The 17009-nt window shown below is 54.1% G+C and overlaps 10 protein-coding genes across 10 annotated transcripts; 3 read left to right on the forward strand and 7 right to left on the reverse strand.

Moving 5' to 3' along the window:
• Window positions 1–415: 415 nt before the first annotated feature.
• On the reverse strand, window positions 416–1102 carry GNI_118690 (hypothetical protein; the record flags this gene model as incomplete). The annotated part of the gene is made up of 1 exon (XM_011133492.1): window positions 416–1102. One exon carries the CDS (start codon window positions 1100–1102, stop codon window positions 416–418), a length of 687 nt encoding a protein of 228 aa, XP_011131794.1.
• Window positions 1103–1245: 143 nt separating this feature from the next.
• GNI_118700 (FHA domain protein) lies at window positions 1246–2220 on the forward strand (the record flags this gene model as incomplete). The annotated part of the gene is made up of 2 exons (XM_011133493.1): window positions 1246–1618; window positions 1685–2220. 2 exons carry the CDS (start codon window positions 1246–1248, stop codon window positions 2218–2220), a joined length of 909 nt encoding a protein of 302 aa, XP_011131795.1.
• A 92-nt stretch (window positions 2221–2312) lies between these two features.
• Window positions 2313–4419, reverse strand: GNI_118710 (protein kinase domain protein; the record flags this gene model as incomplete). The annotated part of the gene is made up of 4 exons (XM_011133494.1): window positions 2313–2584; window positions 2728–2996; window positions 3152–3566; window positions 3789–4419. The coding sequence occupies 4 exons, from the start codon at window positions 4417–4419 to the stop codon at window positions 2313–2315; spliced, it is 1587 nt and encodes a 528-aa protein (XP_011131796.1).
• Window positions 4420–4464: 45 nt separating this feature from the next.
• Window positions 4465–7050, reverse strand: GNI_118720 (hypothetical protein; the record flags this gene model as incomplete). The annotated part of the gene is made up of 1 exon (XM_011133495.1): window positions 4465–7050. One exon carries the CDS (start codon window positions 7048–7050, stop codon window positions 4465–4467), a length of 2586 nt encoding a protein of 861 aa, XP_011131797.1.
• A 35-nt stretch (window positions 7051–7085) lies between these two features.
• GNI_118730 (hypothetical protein) lies at window positions 7086–7922 on the forward strand (the record flags this gene model as incomplete). Its single annotated transcript, XM_011133496.1, has 1 exon — window positions 7086–7922. One exon carries the CDS (start codon window positions 7086–7088, stop codon window positions 7920–7922), a length of 837 nt encoding a protein of 278 aa, XP_011131798.1.
• A 218-nt stretch (window positions 7923–8140) lies between these two features.
• Window positions 8141–11836, reverse strand: GNI_118740 (hypothetical protein; the record flags this gene model as incomplete). Its single annotated transcript, XM_011133497.1, has 2 exons — window positions 8141–11549; window positions 11742–11836. The coding sequence occupies 2 exons, from the start codon at window positions 11834–11836 to the stop codon at window positions 8141–8143; spliced, it is 3504 nt and encodes a 1167-aa protein (XP_011131799.1).
• A 240-nt stretch (window positions 11837–12076) lies between these two features.
• Window positions 12077–12590, forward strand: GNI_118750 (putative 60S ribosomal protein L24; the record flags this gene model as incomplete). The annotated part of the gene is made up of 2 exons (XM_011133498.1): window positions 12077–12174; window positions 12311–12590. The coding sequence occupies 2 exons, from the start codon at window positions 12077–12079 to the stop codon at window positions 12588–12590; spliced, it is 378 nt and encodes a 125-aa protein (XP_011131800.1).
• Window positions 12591–12718: 128 nt separating this feature from the next.
• GNI_118760 (peptide methionine sulfoxide reductase) lies at window positions 12719–13345 on the reverse strand (the record flags this gene model as incomplete). Its single annotated transcript, XM_011133499.1, has 1 exon — window positions 12719–13345. The coding sequence occupies one exon, from the start codon at window positions 13343–13345 to the stop codon at window positions 12719–12721; it is 627 nt and encodes a 208-aa protein (XP_011131801.1).
• Window positions 13346–13621: 276 nt separating this feature from the next.
• On the reverse strand, window positions 13622–14450 carry GNI_118770 (peptide methionine sulfoxide reductase; the record flags this gene model as incomplete). The annotated part of the gene is made up of 2 exons (XM_011133500.1): window positions 13622–14127; window positions 14282–14450. The coding sequence occupies 2 exons, from the start codon at window positions 14448–14450 to the stop codon at window positions 13622–13624; spliced, it is 675 nt and encodes a 224-aa protein (XP_011131802.1).
• Window positions 14451–14785: 335 nt separating this feature from the next.
• GNI_118780 (helicase) lies at window positions 14786–16978 on the reverse strand (the record flags this gene model as incomplete). The annotated part of the gene is made up of 1 exon (XM_011133501.1): window positions 14786–16978. The coding sequence occupies one exon, from the start codon at window positions 16976–16978 to the stop codon at window positions 14786–14788; it is 2193 nt and encodes a 730-aa protein (XP_011131803.1).
• Window positions 16979–17009: the final 31 nt, after the last annotated feature.

Raw genomic sequence — 17009 nt, forward strand, 5'->3', positions numbered from 1 at the left:
GGCGTCACGGCGGCGCCCGCACCCGCGACCAGGGCCGCTCGGCCCTCAAGAGCCGCGCCTGCACCGCCGGCGCCGACCGCCGCTGACTACGGAGTAGGCAACTATGGAGCCGGCGATTTTGGAACAACAGCCCCGGCACCCGACGCCAGCCCTGGTGGCATGGAAATGTACCTCGGCGGCGCGGCGACCACCGTTCCCAGAACAGAGGGGAGACGGCGAGCGGCCGCTCCAGCTCCAGCCCCAGCACCATCCCCGCCGCCAGCGCCAGACCCAGTGCCTGCCAAAGACACCGATGAATTGGAAGAGATTGTGGAATTCGAAGATGCACAAATCTACCTAAACTAACGTACATATTTTGTACACGTTAAACTATGGCGACGATCACGCCCGCGCACGCGTGCGCACACACGTGCTCCTAAACGCCAAGCGCGCCCGGTGCGAAGGCTCTAAAGGTTCCGCCGAGCTGTGTAGGTGAGATCTTGATGCTGCCTTTCGCGCGCTTTAAATCCAAATCGAAGTATTCTTCAGATGGCGCCCCCGTCGTGGACGCCGCAGCAACCACCATGTAGGCGTTGTCTGGCGATACTGCGCAGTGCAAACCTCGGCCACCGGCGCCGCTAAAAATCGCAAATGTCACTTCTTCTTCCGAGATGTCCTTCCTGGCCTGCACAAACTTGCAACCGTTGAAAAACAGCGTTCTGCCGGCGCCGCTCATGAACTCAGCAATGTAGTCCGCTTCCGAGGTGACTGGCAACGCAGACTGCAAGTAAGATCTGTCAGATTCAGCCCTCCGCCCGCTATTAGTGCTACTGGGGGCCGGGCGGATACTTACACCGTCGCTTTGTTGATAATCATAGGACGTGGATGAGCGCAAGTTGTCAGCAGTCACATCAACATGCCAGTACCAGCCATGCATACCGTCTTGGCTCCAAGCCCACAAGAGTGTCCCTTCGCTGTCGTACATCGCCAGTGCGTCGCACTTGCCCACCAAGCCAGCCATATAGGCTTCCATCTCGGGGTCGCCCTGCGGTCCATTGGCTCCATTTCTAACGCGTTCCTCCATTAAGGATCGCATACTCTCTGAACCTTGAGCAATAGGCATTTTTACAGTAACGCAATGTTCCCTAAAACAACAACAGCCAAGGCGGACTGGCTGTCCCAAAACCGCTCCGACGAACAAGCTCGGTTGCCCCTTTCTTTGTTTGCTCAGCCAGCTGCCGAAAATCGCTTCAAGAAAAATGAGAAATGAGAGGGGAAGGGATGGGCCAGAGAACAGGGCCGTATGGCGACCCGAGAAGGGGGTATGACAGTCGGAGAACAGCGCCCTATGGGAAGCCGTCCTGGAATTCCAGAAATGAGCCACAGGAGCGACCAAAAGACAGAGCTTGGGGAGAACCGTCCCGGTATGAGGAGGTACGGCACGAGAAAGAAGAAGCACCGCGCAAGCAAGCCCAAACAACCAACGTAGAACGGAACATGCAGACTTCCGGAGTGTTGGCGGAAGAAACCAACATGAAGAACGGCGTCCTACTGAAGCACACGTTGCCATTGGACGCTCGTAAGCCCGTCTTGAAATGGTGGCTCTTTGTCTTCTCAAATAAGTCTAATATGGACAATAGTAAGTCAAATCTCCTAATAGCTCCCCTCTCGTACTGTGTAGAACACAACTAGGTCACCTTTGTAGAAACGTTGACTCTGGGAGATAGTAGCTGTTATTTGTTTGGTAGTGATGCCAGGGTTGCCGATGTGCCGATAATGCATCCAACGACGAGCAAGCAACACGCGGTCATTTGCTTCAGATGGAACTCAAAGAGGGGCGAGACATGTCCGTACCTAATGGATCTCAACTCCACTAACGGAACATTCCTAAACCACGACCAAATCGAGCCGACACGCTACTACGAGCTACTTCCCGGAGACATTATCAAGTTTGCGAAGTCGTCTCGCGATTATGTAATCATGAACGATGAAAGGGAGGACGAACCTTCCTCGTTGGACGATGAGCAGGATGACCTGTCCGAGGCCAACGCAGGCGGGATCAAGTCTGAAGGCACAGGCTCCCCAAAAGAGGCCACATTGGACTTGCCTTATGAGGCCAAGCAAAAAACAGGACAAGAAGACACACAACCTAGCGAAGACAAAATTCTGGCAGACTTGATACAAGTCGAGCTGGCGAAAGAAAGAGCCAAACGGAAGACGAAACGAGGCGGGCATATTTAGGCCAGGCCGGGCGAGGTGGACATTCAACTGTACAGCAGCTGGCATGGGGGGTTACAAACTCAAACAGTAATACTGGAAAAACGTCACGCGTTTTATGATGATTTGTCAGATTCAGTGGACTCCACCGGAGGCTCGTCTTTAGCTATCCACCTAAACTCATCGAAATCAATATACTTGTCTCCATCACGGTCGCTCTCTCGAAGGAACTTTTCCAACACACGGTCGGAATATAAGGTGCCAAGCACCTGCCGCATATTTTCCACACTCACCTGGCCTGTTCGTGAACGATCGAACTTCCAGAATGTGGTTCTTAGATGACCATCGTCCAACGGTATAACAGACCCAAGGAAACAACAAATGAAATCTGAAATCACATGTTAGTCCGGTCATACTACACGGAATATAGGGCGACGGAATCTCTGGGTTTGTAAATGAGGGTTGAGATATGGGTGAGACATGGAGGGAACGAGTCGTGGAGTACGACGGAAAGGGTGGATAGAAACGTACCATTGAAATAGATGCCACCCCGATCAAATATATCCATAGCCTCTGCAATTTTACCCGCCTCGGCTCGCGATAGTGTAGGATCAATCCGAGTCAACAAACTTTCCAGATCCGCAGGTGTAAGGACCCCTGTACCGCCATGGTCCGCATATGAGAAAAGGGTGTCAAGATCCCACATCTCGTCAGTGGAAAGACCGAAGGCCATCAAACTCAACACTACTTTCCGGAAGAACTTTTGGTTTGGCACCCTCCGCAAGGCAGGGACCGCATTCCTCAGCTTATAGCCTAGCTCTCCCTCAGGCAACCGAAAGGCCAGCGGGGTGGGTCGAAGAATCCATTGCTAAGAAATACACAGGTAAGGCAGTGAACGGACCAGAACGGGACGGGCATGAAAGAGGAGTTAAGGTAGCCTGCGCCGGGGACTGACCCGGGGCTCAAGCTCAGTACGGTGGGCTGTAACGGTGGATGTATGTTGCTCACGTGTCGGTATGCTGATTCAGCGTCTATTCTGTCGTTCGGGTTCTGGGTCAGGAGGCGCTGTAGTAGGTCCTTGCATTCGGATGAAAGAGCGGCAGCGCAGGTTGGTGGCAGTTGCACGTGGAAATCACTGGCGAGAATCTTGTTTGCGATTTCCGACTCTGAGCCGTGGAAGGGGGGGTCTCCGGTAAGCAGCATATACATGATGCAGCCTACACTCCAGAGGTCGCACTGCGAGGTGTAGTTGCCGAGCAAGACCTCCGGCGCGACGTACGGCAACGATCCGCAGGCCGCCTTCATCGGCCGGGACTCGTAGCTGAAGGAGCGAGCGAGTCCCAAGTCAATGAGCTTTAGTTTGGGGATGCCTGTGGACGCCTTCCCCCGGAACTCTACGCGGGGATTGACCTCGGTGGCGAGTTCGGCCGGCACAGACTGCGCTGGCGGTGACACGACAGAGACGGGCGATGGAATGGCGGGCGAAGAGTGTGTCCCCGGCTCGCCACTGGAACGCCGCTGTCGGTCTGACATGCCCCCGGTCCGGCCTCGCATGAGCGTGGTTCCTTCCACGGAGGTCTGGGAGAGACAACCATCGATCAGAAAGTGGTCCGCCTTGATGTCCCTGCTCACCAGCTGCTCGTGGTGCAGGTGGCCGACCACTCGCAGAATTTGGGTGATCAGGGCGCGGGAAATCTGCTCGTTCTCCCGGTAGAATTCCGCAGTCAGCTTGGCGCCTCTGAAGCGGCGCCGGATCCACTGCAGCAAGTCCCCGTCCGGACAATACTCGATAATGAAATGCACCGCAAAGTTGTCTTCCCACACCTCCAGCAGCCGGGCCACGTGCGGGTGGTCCAGGCGGAGCGCGACCTGTGCCTCATTCCGCATGTAGTTCACCTTTCCCGTCCGCTTTAAGAACGATTTCATGGCGACCCGTTTCCCGGTCATGCGGTGCGTCGCCAGACGCACCTGCGCCGAGCGGCCGCTGCCCAAAAGCAGGCCTTCCACACGGTACATGGAAGACACGTCGCCCCTCTGCACACGTCCGATCGTTTGGATCACGAGGCCCGCGTTCGCGGCGTTCAGCAACTTCACCACCATGCGCCCCCGCAAGTCAAAGAGCCTGGGCGGCGGGAGTTCCGCTGCGTAAGCCACCTCGCACGCCTCATTCTTGAGCGATACGTTATTGGTGTCCTTGTGGAATGACCAGGGGAAACATTTCATTCTAAAAATGTGTCCCTCTCCAACGCGCCAAGATGGGAGCGCAAGTCAGTGTTCCGTCATGTGATGGCACTGGTACTTGGCCAGCGCCTGCTCCGGAATGACCGCCTTGCTCTCCCGTGCCCACCCCTCAGCGCCCACTCGCCGCTGTCGCGGCCGGTACACGCCGCAAATCAACCGCTCCCACCAATCCCAGTTGTTCCCCTCGTAGGTCAGCCGCGTGCATGAGCCCACTCGCACGTGGCGAATCGACCGCAGCCAAGGGTGTCCCAGCAGGTGCTTCCGCAGGCGGGCCACCTCCTCCTCCACAGCCAATTTGGCTTCTGACTCTGACACTTGCCACACGATGGCGAACTCCAACTGGATGTCCAGCCGCCGCAGACAGGAGTCTCGCACAACCAGTCGCTCCTTGCGAGGGCCCGCGTCCAGGTCCTTCCCGTTGGGTTCGCGTTCCACTTCCTCCTCCGGCCCAAGGGTGCCGCTGTCGTCGACCGTGCAAATTGTGGATAGATTCTGGACCTCATTCGACGAGTCCTGGAAGGTAATGCTGGCCAGCAGCTTCTCCTGGAGCGTGTCAGAGGGTCGATAGTGTTTAAGAAGCAGCTTGCTGGCGTGCGTACCAAAATTCAGCAAGTCTCCGTTCAGCGGAGGAAGCACAGCCTGCTGCCGGGCGCCGTCGAACGAGAGGATGAGCAAGCCGTTTTCGCGGAATTCCGTGTCCTCCGAAAAAGGTGAGAGCGGTGAGGCCAGGTACTGCGGGCGGTCACAAGCGTCGTCGCCCTCATCGTCTCCCGTCCAATCGCACGACTTCGCAAATTCAATTCCGCCCAACATAGAGTTGTGCTGCTCCACCCGTTCAGCCTCTTCCAGCACATTTATGATCTGCTGTCGAATACCCAAATCGTCCGACTGGTTCAGAATCGTTCGCAGGCGTTCCTTCTGCATCGAAGGCCATTCCCGTATAATGTCAGCTGCAGTTTGGGCATCGTCGGAGAACAGATGTACAAATGCCTTCCGCGTTTTCACCCTAATGGGCCGCTGCAGTATATTGGAAATGGCATTCTCCACTGCCACAAGAGTCATTGGGGAATCCACAAATCGAATTTTGACAACCTGTAATTTCGGGAATAAGACCGCACCCATCTGACGGTTGTGGTGATAGACGACAGTGCCTCCCTCATCCGGCGATATTCGGCGAATGACGCCCGGAACCATGGAGAAAAATTTCATGATCGGGTCCTCCAAAATACTAAACTGGACGATACTATGGTCAAATTCAATTTCTTCCAAGTTAGGCGCGAATGCCAGACAATTTTCGAACAAAGGAGTAATCCATCGGGCCGCATCATCAAAGTTGCCTACGCGAATCACGGCGCGGCGCAACTGCGGAAACGTGTCGGGAGTCCACAAACCTCCATTGAACACCGACATCCAGTAGTCACTATTCCCTTTCTTCGAGTGATGGCGCGCAAAAGGAGAATACTGAAAGCTCATGGTCTGCATGAACCGCATAAGCTTTTCAGGTTCGCTCGGAACCTTTTGGCCCTCGTTCTTGAGCTTAGGTCGCGGCAAAGCGTTCTTCGGATCAGTTAAAGAAGGCGACATAATCAATGTGCCGTTGAGAATGAGAGTCTTTAATTTGGGGAATCTGGCTATCCCCAGAATGCGTACCAACGCCAGGAAGTTAGACAACCCCCATCCAGAGAATTCGAGGTGCTCCAGGTTGGGATAATTCAGGCCCTTGGCACCCTCCCAGCCCCTCAAGAAGTCCTCACGATCTTCTTCAGAATCCAGTGATGTCAAAAGCATATCCTTTATCTGGCGCCCCCCCTTCATCCAACATGAGTCATGATTCATTCTTGAACATCGGCATTCCGGACACCATACCCTGATCTGATATCTGCGGGAAAGCTCTGGGTCAACCTCACTATTTAACGGGTCCAAATGCGAAACCTCATCCGTTTGTTTCCGATCTTCCTCAACGTGCAAATGACCAAAACACTCCCGAATCATCTCGCTCCTTGCATGTATACACTCATCGATCACATCCCTGGGGCAAACCCGGCTCGGCGTTGTGTTCCATGGAATAGGACAGGAATCGTACGCGGAGAAAACGAATTTCTTCAATGTTTCATGTTGAACACAAAGTATGCTCAACATGTCAAGGAGTGATAAATCGTGCGGCATGGGTATATTCTGGGGTTCCATAACAGGCGGGGTGATGACTGAACGTGGGTGTAATGCCAGTGGCAGATGACTAAATGAGAAACTTCGCAATGTCATAGGAGGGAGTAAATACCTATAGAAGTACGGATGATAAAGCTTCATCTCCTTTGCGCTCCGTCTATGAATAAATTGAGCAACCCTTCGTGGCTTGTGGAACATATGCGATAATCCACCCACAGTGGGAGTCACTGAAATGTGAGTGAAGTGCGATGGGATGGCCTTATTTTCCTCATTCTGAAATATTTGTCGTCTGATCGCCTGTCGGTCAGAGAAGGACAAATCGGCGTTAACGTGGGCGGTTAACGTGAGAAAGATTTCAGTCAGTCGCCGGTGAGCAAGAGCAAGACGTAGGGCATCTTTCAATTCAAGATAATTGAAGATAAAGGAGCATATCTCAATTCTAAACATCCATCCAAAAACGTGTGCGCGCGCTATCGAACGATATGCAAACGGACCCAAAACGCGAATTGGGTCAGTACGATGATAATCTAGCTGATGGCTTCCAAGGAATCGACAATCGCTACTACTATTACATCGATCCCAATGAAGAAGAGATTATAGAGCCGATATCTCTGGAAATCGTTGGCGAATATGAATATGCATATTGCAACGATGACGACGAATTGATGATGGATAAATACCTGATAGCTCAGCATAATGTATCCACTGTGGACTATGAATTGTTGCTGATGGCCCATGATTGGGTGGATTTGGATCAGTTAAGTGATGTTCAAACCTTTCAAGAGAAGGTTGCCGATGCAAATGCTAAACGACAAAAAGGTGTTGAGGTGAATGACACTTTTTCTCGACGCTTGATAGATAGTAGCATAAAACAAATCCGTCTCGAACGAAAGATGGCTCCGTTACCTCCCACCTTAGACGAACTAGACGGGAGAGTTCGAGAAAGATTTTCAGGTCGTCACGACCCAATAAATCCCTTTAGGTATGATAAGGACAATTTCGCATTATGGCTCAAGGACTCAACGAGACCGTTTGCACGGGAGCAAATTGACGTAGGAGTAAAGGAACTGAAAGCAAAGCACCAGCATCTAGCGGAATGTCCCATACAGTCTTTCCCGCCGGTTAACTTCAGTCCGGAGTACACAATGTTCATGGATTTAAGGACCATTGAAGCACAGGCTCAAAACAAAATTCGCGCTTTGGACCTAAAAGCGAGCGTGGCTTATGACATCCACAACGTGTTACAGCCAGGGAAAAAACCCAAAGCAGCGAAGAAAGTGGAGAAAACAACGACGAGGCTCCAGCATCGGAAGTCCTAGTGAAGCGAATGGAATCGCGTCGACGCTAATCTGCCTAAAGTCTGCTTCTGTTTATCCCCCACTGCTCAGGCCTGTCGACTCAGGCCTGTCGATTAGGGTCTGTCTCTTAGGTCATCACATTGCTTTTAAGTCTGTACGTCCCCTTTTTTTTGCCCATCCCTCCTTGTCCGTCGACCTGTCTGTCCCGCTCCCTCTTTGATACTAATCCGACATGGAAGCTATTGGTCACTGAACGTAAGCATGAGGGTGTCATTGGCCTGATCATGGCGAATGATTTCTTTGTCAATCAACACCTGGAGCCTCGACGAGATCATGGCTCTGGACAGACCAAACAAACGCCGCCCAGTGGTCATCAGCTCCTCGACAAGCCTCGCTTCAGAAATGCGCCCATTCCTCTTCACGATCTGCGCAATCCGACAATCGACAACAACCGGATCGGCAATAACAGGATCGGCAACACCCAGATCGGCGGCAAGACCTGGATCACTCATTGAAGACGGAGTAAGCGGCCTCTCAGTCTGCCCGTTATGCTTCTTTGCTAGAGAAGCACGGGGTAGAGCCTGAGGGCCATCCCACTGCAGGTTCAGCTGCAAATAGCCTTCCATTGACTTCTTTTCCGCAACCGACGCCGGCTCCTTTCCCCAGGCATAACAAACTATTCCCACGCTGAGAAGCTCAGCCATATACTGGTGGTATTGCCGTGTATGACGGAATCCACAACGACGCATTAACTCCTTGTCACCAAGATAAACCCAGTCAGGAGCCGCTGGCCCAGCTAACCACATCTCTTGGTTGTCTGTCTTACCTTTGTTTGGCTGACACTCAGTGTCAACGACTACTTCGACTTCTTCATCACTCCGTTGACATGTAGAATTCGGGGATGATGTACGGGTCGAAATTACGTCCGAGATCGCATCGAGGATGATACCAGCTCCAGTTGAGCAAATCAAAGTTCGACCCTTATAACTAAACGTGCATACACCTCGGTCTAACACCCATTGGAATGTGGCATTGCGGGCTCCAATCTGTCGCACTACACAACTCATCTGCCGAGTATCGATGGCATCAATCGTCTCATAGCGATCTGTACTATATCGGTTTAATAAGCAAATGCAGAACTCCATTCCTCTGTGCGTGGAAACTTGCATGCGGGCAGATTCCAGTCGGACCACAACGGGTCGCATTAGCTTGCTCTTGGACACCAGTCGACTTGGCAGTTCGCCATCCAAGCCCAGTTGTATCCCGAGGTTGCCCAGAAGTTTTTGAACTTGCTGTTCTTCGCGTGCAGCATTGCCGAGTGCAGACAACCAATCGGATAGCACGAGCTTCTCCACGCGGAAAGACTGGCCTGGTGCCCCTGGTCCCTGTTCCGAATTAGACCCGGGTCCAGTCGTCGGATACGAAGTTGCGTCTGTGTTTAGAACAGCTTCATGGGCCCTTAACAGAACATCGATGAATCCTTCTTGCAAGCTCATGAGCTGATCCGTAGTCCTTAATGCAACTGGCAGGCAATCCTCCGGTAGACAACGCCCCGGTAAGCGTTCCCATGCTGCTTGCGCTTCTTCCCCCCTTAGCTGTTTGCTATCTTCCCCCCTTAACTGTTTGCTATCTAGGTACTCCTTCGTATCCCCTCCAAGTGCCCATTTACCCACGGTGTCTTTGTCGTCCGGGGCATGTACCTCTGCCACCTTCACATTCGGTCCGAGTGTCTTCTGGCTGCTTGTTTCCTTCAAGGAAGGGGCAGGTCCTTGTAGCCGAAGAGAACATGTCTCCCAGTGCACTCCGTGACGCAACATCCATACACCTACCTGGCTCAATATCCGATTCCGATGCCGGACCAGAAAGCCATGCCATAAGGATAACGTGAAGTCGTACAACTCGCGATCGCGTAACTCACCGTCGTAACCCAGCTCGTGGTGATGGAACTCTTGATCGTGACCTGAGCAGTCGTCCACGGGTTGGCAGGAATATTGTACACGGATGTCTTCAATCTGTATAGGAGCGAAAAGATGTTGCAGCTTGTCCTCTATCTGTCCCATCTGCTTGCACAGCTTAAACAGGATGTCCTTGGAATTTTCGAGGTCAGCTCCACTTGGTACTCCACCTCCATCTCCCCCGTCGGCCCACAACGTCGGGAATAAACTTCGTTGGAGCACGGATTCAATCGCCGTTTTATACTCCTTGTTGGTTTCTCCGCTCAGTGCCATCCACCGGGAAAGAATGCGCAGGATTTGTGCGGCCTCCGCAGGCTGGGCCGGGCTTTGACACCGCGGTGTTGACGACCTGGCTAGCTTCAGCCGTGACCTGGGTTTGAAACTCCGCATGCGGCAATACAGACGAGCTCCACAGCGGGTCGAGTTGAATCTGACAGTCAGTGTCGCCCGGCGGCCGTGAGCCGACCCACCCTCAATTCCACCATTACATTCGTCGAAACCTACATTGGTGACCAGAAATGCGGTTTTGAGGCCACGGCGACGGAGAACTTGTCTCAGACCGCCAAAGCTTTTGGCGGTCGGGACCTTCGAGGTTGAGCTTTTGGTAATAAGGCCTACTGGGGTGGGTTCAAGGCCAATTGCCAACAGCTTGTCCAGGTCATAAGTATCCAGAAGCCGAGAAGCTGCGTTGTTGGCCGTCACGTACGCCTCCCAGGCCTCTCGGAGACAGTCGCGAACCCGGTGCCGCACCTCCCTTTCGAACGATTGCGTCAGGACAGGTGTTATTTCCCTGTGAGTATCGTTTACCTGCGAGGACAAATTCGGCCGTCGTTGGTCGGTCCGTCCACAAACCACGAAGTCGTGGCGTTCCAGCCGCAGCTGAAGGGCGGCCCAGTCCACCCCGTCTTCGCAACACCGTTCTGTTCCATGCGCAACATTACTGGAGTACTCATTACCAGACTGTCCATTGTTCAAGTGTGCATTATTGAAGTGTGCAGTATTGGAGTGTGCATTATTGAAGTGTGCAGTATTGGAGTGTGCAGTATTGAAGTGTGCAGTATTGAAGTGTGCAATACTACAACCAGGGGCCCCTTGCTCCTTTAATAAGTCGTCCAAGTGACCCAGCTCGCTGAAATACATACCCAAGGTCTCAGCGACGAACGAGTAACCAGAGCTCAGCAGCCTCGGACGACTGAGCAGTGTACTCCGTGTAGCCTGAGTTTCAAGGAAGGCAGAACGGACCAAGGTGGGTTTCAACCCGACGTCGAACGCAGAGCATATCTTGGTTTGCAGGTATTCTGGGTATGCTGCTAAGAATATCTGGAGCCCTAGGTGGGCCCCAAGAAGCCCCCTCAAAACCCAAAAGGCGTCAGGCGAACGAACAACAGAGCCATCCGCCAGCAAGTCATCCCGCAATTGTCCTGACTGGAGTATCTCATTACACTCCTCGTAGCCGGCGGCCTGGCGCCCGCAGGAGCTGCGGAAAAGCCTCCTTAGGACGACTAGCGCCGCCACGTCCCGGGTGCCGTCCTTGCATTTTCTATCAAAGTAAAGCGTAGCCTTCATGACTTTCTGCGTTGCTTGCCAGTATTCTCGCAAACTCCCGTTTGCAGCCAAGTACGTCTCGAAGAAGTTCACTAGAGAAGCTCTGACGTCCGCATACGCTTCCTGTAGACATCGTTTGTACACAAATCTACCGAAACTCCGATGCGAAATTAATGTTCGGGTGTGTTTGTGGCGCGCGTGTTTGTCGCGCGGGCGTGTTTGCAGAGCGCGTATTCGATTCTGGGGTCGGTCATTGCGGGGGGTTCAGACAACAGGCACTGTCCACAAACAGTATTCAAACCTGGTGGTTAGGGCATCCGCAGCAAAGCTGGCAGCGTACTTGTACACTACGTCATAAGCGGCGCGGTCATCCACGTAAAGCTGCAAGAGACTATGCAGCGGATAAGGGTCGTGGGGGTCCTCGCCCGGTTCCATGAGCAAAAAGAGAGCATGAGTGTTGGTTCGAAACCGGTCGGAGTTTTGTTAAAGGCGGAGTTTTGTTAAAGGCGGAGTTTTGTTAAAGGCGGGATTTTGGAAGAGCTGTGGTAGTTGCAGCCGAAGGACCTGTAGGAGAGTTTCAGGGACGCTGAAGTGGAGCATGAATTTTCAAAAGAAAGGACAAAACAGTGAGGGCGCACCAAATTTTTTAAGGGGCCTTTTTGGGGTTGAGAGAAGATGGCCAGCAAGGACGTTACCACAACGTTGAAGCTGGAGACATGCTCCTACAGCGAAATGAAAATCTACCCCGGCAGAGGCCAGGTTTTCATCTCCAGGTAAGTCTTGTGTCTCGGAATATGCCGAAACGTGGGTGTGTTATTACGTGCCTGTTAGAACCGGGCCGACGGTAGTAGCATGCTGATGTTGTATTCGAGGCGGATACATACATGGCTTCTATGTTTATTTACTTAGGGATGCCAAGACTCACGTGTTCCAGACGTCCAAGGTTGAGTCTTTGTACCACCAGAAGAAGAAGCCGGCCAAGCTGCGATGGACCCAGGCGTGGAGGCGCAACAACAAGAAGGCTGTTGCCAACACCGGTATCGGCAAGAAACGCACTAAGACGACTGTCCGCTCGCAGAAGGCCATCGCTGGTATGTCCCTTGACGATATTGAGAAGAAGAAGGCCGAAGCTGCTGCCAAGAGAACCAACTCTAAGAGATCTGTTGCTCTCCCCGGCAAGAAGAACTAACTTTTTCGAATCAACTCATATATGTCCCTTGGCCATGTCTTCTAATGTACCTGTTCCATCCGTCTTATTGCCCTCATGTATAACATGCTTGCTCCGTACATTAGTTACATCGCATTGCCTGTAGTGCGCTAGTTACAGGGCAGCTGCTTGGATTCACTGCTCTCGGCAGCCGGGAGTTCTGGGCGGTTTGGAACAGGTGCAGAGGTCGGTTTCATGAGGTCTCTGAGAAGCTTGCGGGCGTCCCTAACCTTTTCGTTTACGACGCGTTTGCAGTACTCATTCTTTGGGTTCTTGACAGCGAAGTTTTGGTGGTAGTCTTCAGCCCTATAAAAGTCTGACACCGGTACAAGTTGTACAGTGGTGACTACCGTTCTTGGTATGTGAGCTCCCTCTACTTCCCAGAGCTTCTTGGCACGGCCTATTGCATCCTGGGCCGTCTGCAGGTCTTTGGCGTTGTGCACGAATATGGCGCTGCGGTACTGACGTCCTTGATCTTCGCCTTGCCGGTCGAGTTGAGTCGGGTCGTGTACCAAAAAGAAGGCGTCGAAGAGCTGGTCGAGACTGATGAGATCATCGTCGTAGACAATGTGTACCACCTCTGCATGGTCGGTGTCATCCACTGTCTCGTAAGTGGGTACAACACCGGCCACCCCTCCACAATATCCCACCACACACTCTTCCACACCCCTCAAGTTCTTGAAGATCTCCTGATGACACCAGAAACAACCACCAGCTAACGTAACTCGATTGATCATCTCAAAAAAACACAGATGCCCTATTCACGTTAACACCGTGCAAGTCGACAAGCCGCAGCCGACCACAGCTGCTAATAGCCGAGTGGCGGCAATGGCTTTGTGGTCAGCCAACACCGATACCGGCAAGAAGCGTACTAAGACGACTGTCCGCTCGCAGAAGACCATCGCTGGTATGTCCCTTGACGATATTGAGAAGAAGAAGGCCGAAGCCGTTGTCAAGAGAACCAACTCTAAGAGATCTGTTTCTCCCCGGCAAGAAGGACTAACTTTTTCGAATCAACTAAACACTCGTCCCTTGGCCATGTCTTCTAGTGTACCTGTTCCGCCCGTCTTATTGCCCTTCATGAGGTCTCTGAGAAGCTTGCGGGCGTCCCTAATCTTTTCGTTTACGACGCGTTTGCAGTACTCATTCTTTGGGTTCTTGACAGCGAAGTTTTGGTGGTAGTCTTCAGCCCTATAAAAGTCTGACACCGGTACAAGTTGTACAGTGGTGACTACCGTTCTTGGTATGTGAGCTCCCTCTACTTCCCAGAGCTTCTTGGCACGGCCTATTGCATCCTGGGCCGTCTGCAGGTCTTTGGCGTTGTGCACGAATATGGCGCTGCGGTACTGACGTCCTTGATCTTCACCTTGCCGGTCGAGTTGAGTCGGGTCGTGTACCAAAAAGAAGGCGTCGAAGAGCTGGTCGAGACTGATGAGATCATCGTCGTAGACAATGTGTACCATCTCTGCATGGTCGGTGTCATCCACCGTCTCGTAAGTGGATACAACACCGGCCACCCCTCCACAACATCCCACCACACACACTCTTCCACACCCCTCGAGTTCTTGAAGATCTCCTGTTAACCATAGAAGCTACCAGACGACTTCCACTTGGGGCTTCCACCTTTTATTGCCTGTTATTCGTTGGAATACTGGGTCGTTATCTTTCTAAACCGCCGTCGAGATCGGGGACATCGAATTCGCCATCAACAAGAGAAAACCGGCGGAAGTTCCCATTAGCGAGATCCATCCATGAGCGAGTCGAGATCAGAATCAACGGACGCATATGAGCGAACACTGGCATGGTCTGCTTCTCCATCATTCTCATCGACACTAGAAGCATAACGGTAGACTGACTGATTGCACTGGGTGCCGTGTCGTCGATTGGGGTGGGACCTAACAGCAGACTAACTTGCGAGCAGATTCGGACTGTCCCCCCCCCCCCCCCCGTAAGACTCCTCTGTATATCGAGTCTGTGGTTTTAACAGTCTTCCCGCGGTCGACAAAACCTTCTTCAAAATCTGTTACACACCACGTCCGGAAGCCGCCAGTGCCCGGATGGATGCTTTTGATGAATGGGAACTTTTGATGAATGGGAACTAGTTACGGGCGACGACGAGTTCCAAGTGATCGTCTCGAGGAGGGCAAGAGATATCGAATCTCAGCAATCCTCGCCGTCTAGAAGAGCGTGCTGTTGCGCCCGCTGTTTTTACGAAGTCTAGGGCAGTGCACGAGTCTGTGGCCGGGACCGCCGCAGAAGGTGCACTCTACATCTGTTTGGTGGAGGCCGCAATGTTCGGCGAGGACGGTGAGAAATTTGGGGAGAGTTTGACGTGCCTGAAGTAGGACCGAGCGCAGGTCGAGGAGGACAGTTTCGTTAGCGAGGCAGGCGGAGGTGACGAAGGTGGTGGCGAGGCCGGATGTGGTTCGGCCGGAGGTGGTGCCAGCGCTGAGTTGGTCGCGGCCGGTACGGCCGACTCGGTGGACGTAGGCCTCGATGTCTGGGGGCATATCGTAGTTGATGACGTGGCGGACGCGCGGGAAGTCGAGGCCCTTGGCAGCGACGTCCGAGGCTACGAGCACATCTGCACGGCCGGCTGCGAAGCGCTCGAACGCGTCCTGCCGGTCCTCCTGACTCAAACCGCCGTGGATCGCAACCGCCTCCACCCCGCGTCGTAACATCGTCTCGAACACCGCATCCACGTCCAACTTGCTGGAACAAAACACAATCACCGGTGGCGGCGTCTCTACCAATGCCCGCAACAGGAACTTGAGTCGCACACGCGCCGTGTGTGCAACCAACTCCACGCGCTGTCGTACCTCTGAAGACACACGCACACTTCCACTGCCCATGGAAGCCGATACAGGCCACCGTAACAACGTCTTCGCTAATTCGCGTACCTTCGGTGGCATCGTCGCCGAAAACAAGGCCGATTGCAGCCACGGTCGAACTCTCTGCGCGGGCAGGGGGCGGTTTCCTGGCGACAGGCGCTCGTCCCGCGGGTGCAGGTAATCCAGGATGGCCCGGACGGTGTCCAGGAATCCGGAGCCATCCAGCAGCCGGTCGGCTTCGTCGATGACGAAGTAGCGCACGCCCGCCAGAACGCAGAACCCCCTGTCCAGCACATCCTTCAGGCGCCCCGGCGTCGCCACCAGGCCGTGGCTGTTCGCCAACACGCGCCCCTGTCCCGACGTGGATACGCCGCCGATCGCGCAGGCGCACCTCAAGGGCACACGCGTGCGGTACGCGTCCGAGAGCACAGCCAACAACTCGTTCGCGTTCCCCGCAATTTGCAGCGCCAACTCCCGACTAGGGACCAGCACCAAGCTGCACGGCCAGGGACTCTCAGTGCCGGGGTCGTCATACCCGGGGGCGCCAGGCCCAGGGGGGCTGCCAGATCCGGGGCCACCGGACCCGGGGCGTCCGTCTTGGCCGAGTGGCGGTCTGCGGCTCCGAAGTGGCTGAGCGTGTTGACTCCGCAAGGACTGAGTCCGGAAGGGCTGAAGCTTGTAGCTGGCCAGACAGACGAAGGCCATGGGGAGCAAATAGCAGAGAGTTTTCCCGCTGCCGGTGCCCGCGACACCCAGAAAGTCTCGGCCAGACAAGAGCGTGGGCAGAGAGACCTGCTGGATGGGCGAGGGTGTCCTGATTCCCTTCTCTCTCTTTAGGTGTTCCACCAGCGCCGCCGGGAGCCGCAGATGTTCGAACTTGAGCACGGGATACACGTGCTCGGCTGTGCGGCCCTCATCCGCCCCAGTCCCGACCCCGCCGCCCACGTCTGGGACCTCCGAGTCTTGGACCCGAATGCCGGAGTTATTGAGCAGAATAGTTCTCTCTCTTCCAGACAGCCGCTGGTACTTGGAGTGGGGCCGCCAGCCCAGCCAGCGGCGGCAGCGGCGACTCTCTTGTTGGTCGGGTCCGGTTTCTTCTCGGGGGCGCAGCAACGGCTGCTGGGCGGCCGCGAGTTGCCGCAAAATGCGCAACTCCGCCTGCCGCGCCATCGCCTCCTCATCCAGCGGCGCCACCCTCCGTTCCAACGCCACCTTCTCTGCCACCAGCGACATCGCATTCGGCGCCGTCTCCGCAATCACGCCCGTCTCTGGTGCACCGGCCCCCAACAACACGCGACCCGACTTCAAGGAACCACCCGCCCCCAAAGCGTCGGCCCGGCCCTCTCCCTCTCCTTCTTTACGTAAGACCGAATCCTTCTTAACTAAGACCGAATCCTTCTTAACTAAGACCGAATCCTTCTGAACCAAGACCGAATCCTTACGTAAGGTCGATTCCTTACGTAAGGCCGACTCCTTGGCTAAGGCAGATTCCTTACGTAAGGCCGATTCCAGCAACTCCAGCCGCCGTTTCTTCGTCATTCATGCCGCCAAAAAAGCCTCCCCCCCGGTC

The sequence above is a fragment of the Gregarina niphandrodes genome, assembly GCF_000223845.1.
Source record: "Gregarina niphandrodes unplaced genomic scaffold scaffold00028, whole genome shotgun sequence".
Taxonomy (NCBI): Eukaryota; Apicomplexa; class Conoidasida; order Eugregarinorida; family Gregarinidae; genus Gregarina; species Gregarina niphandrodes.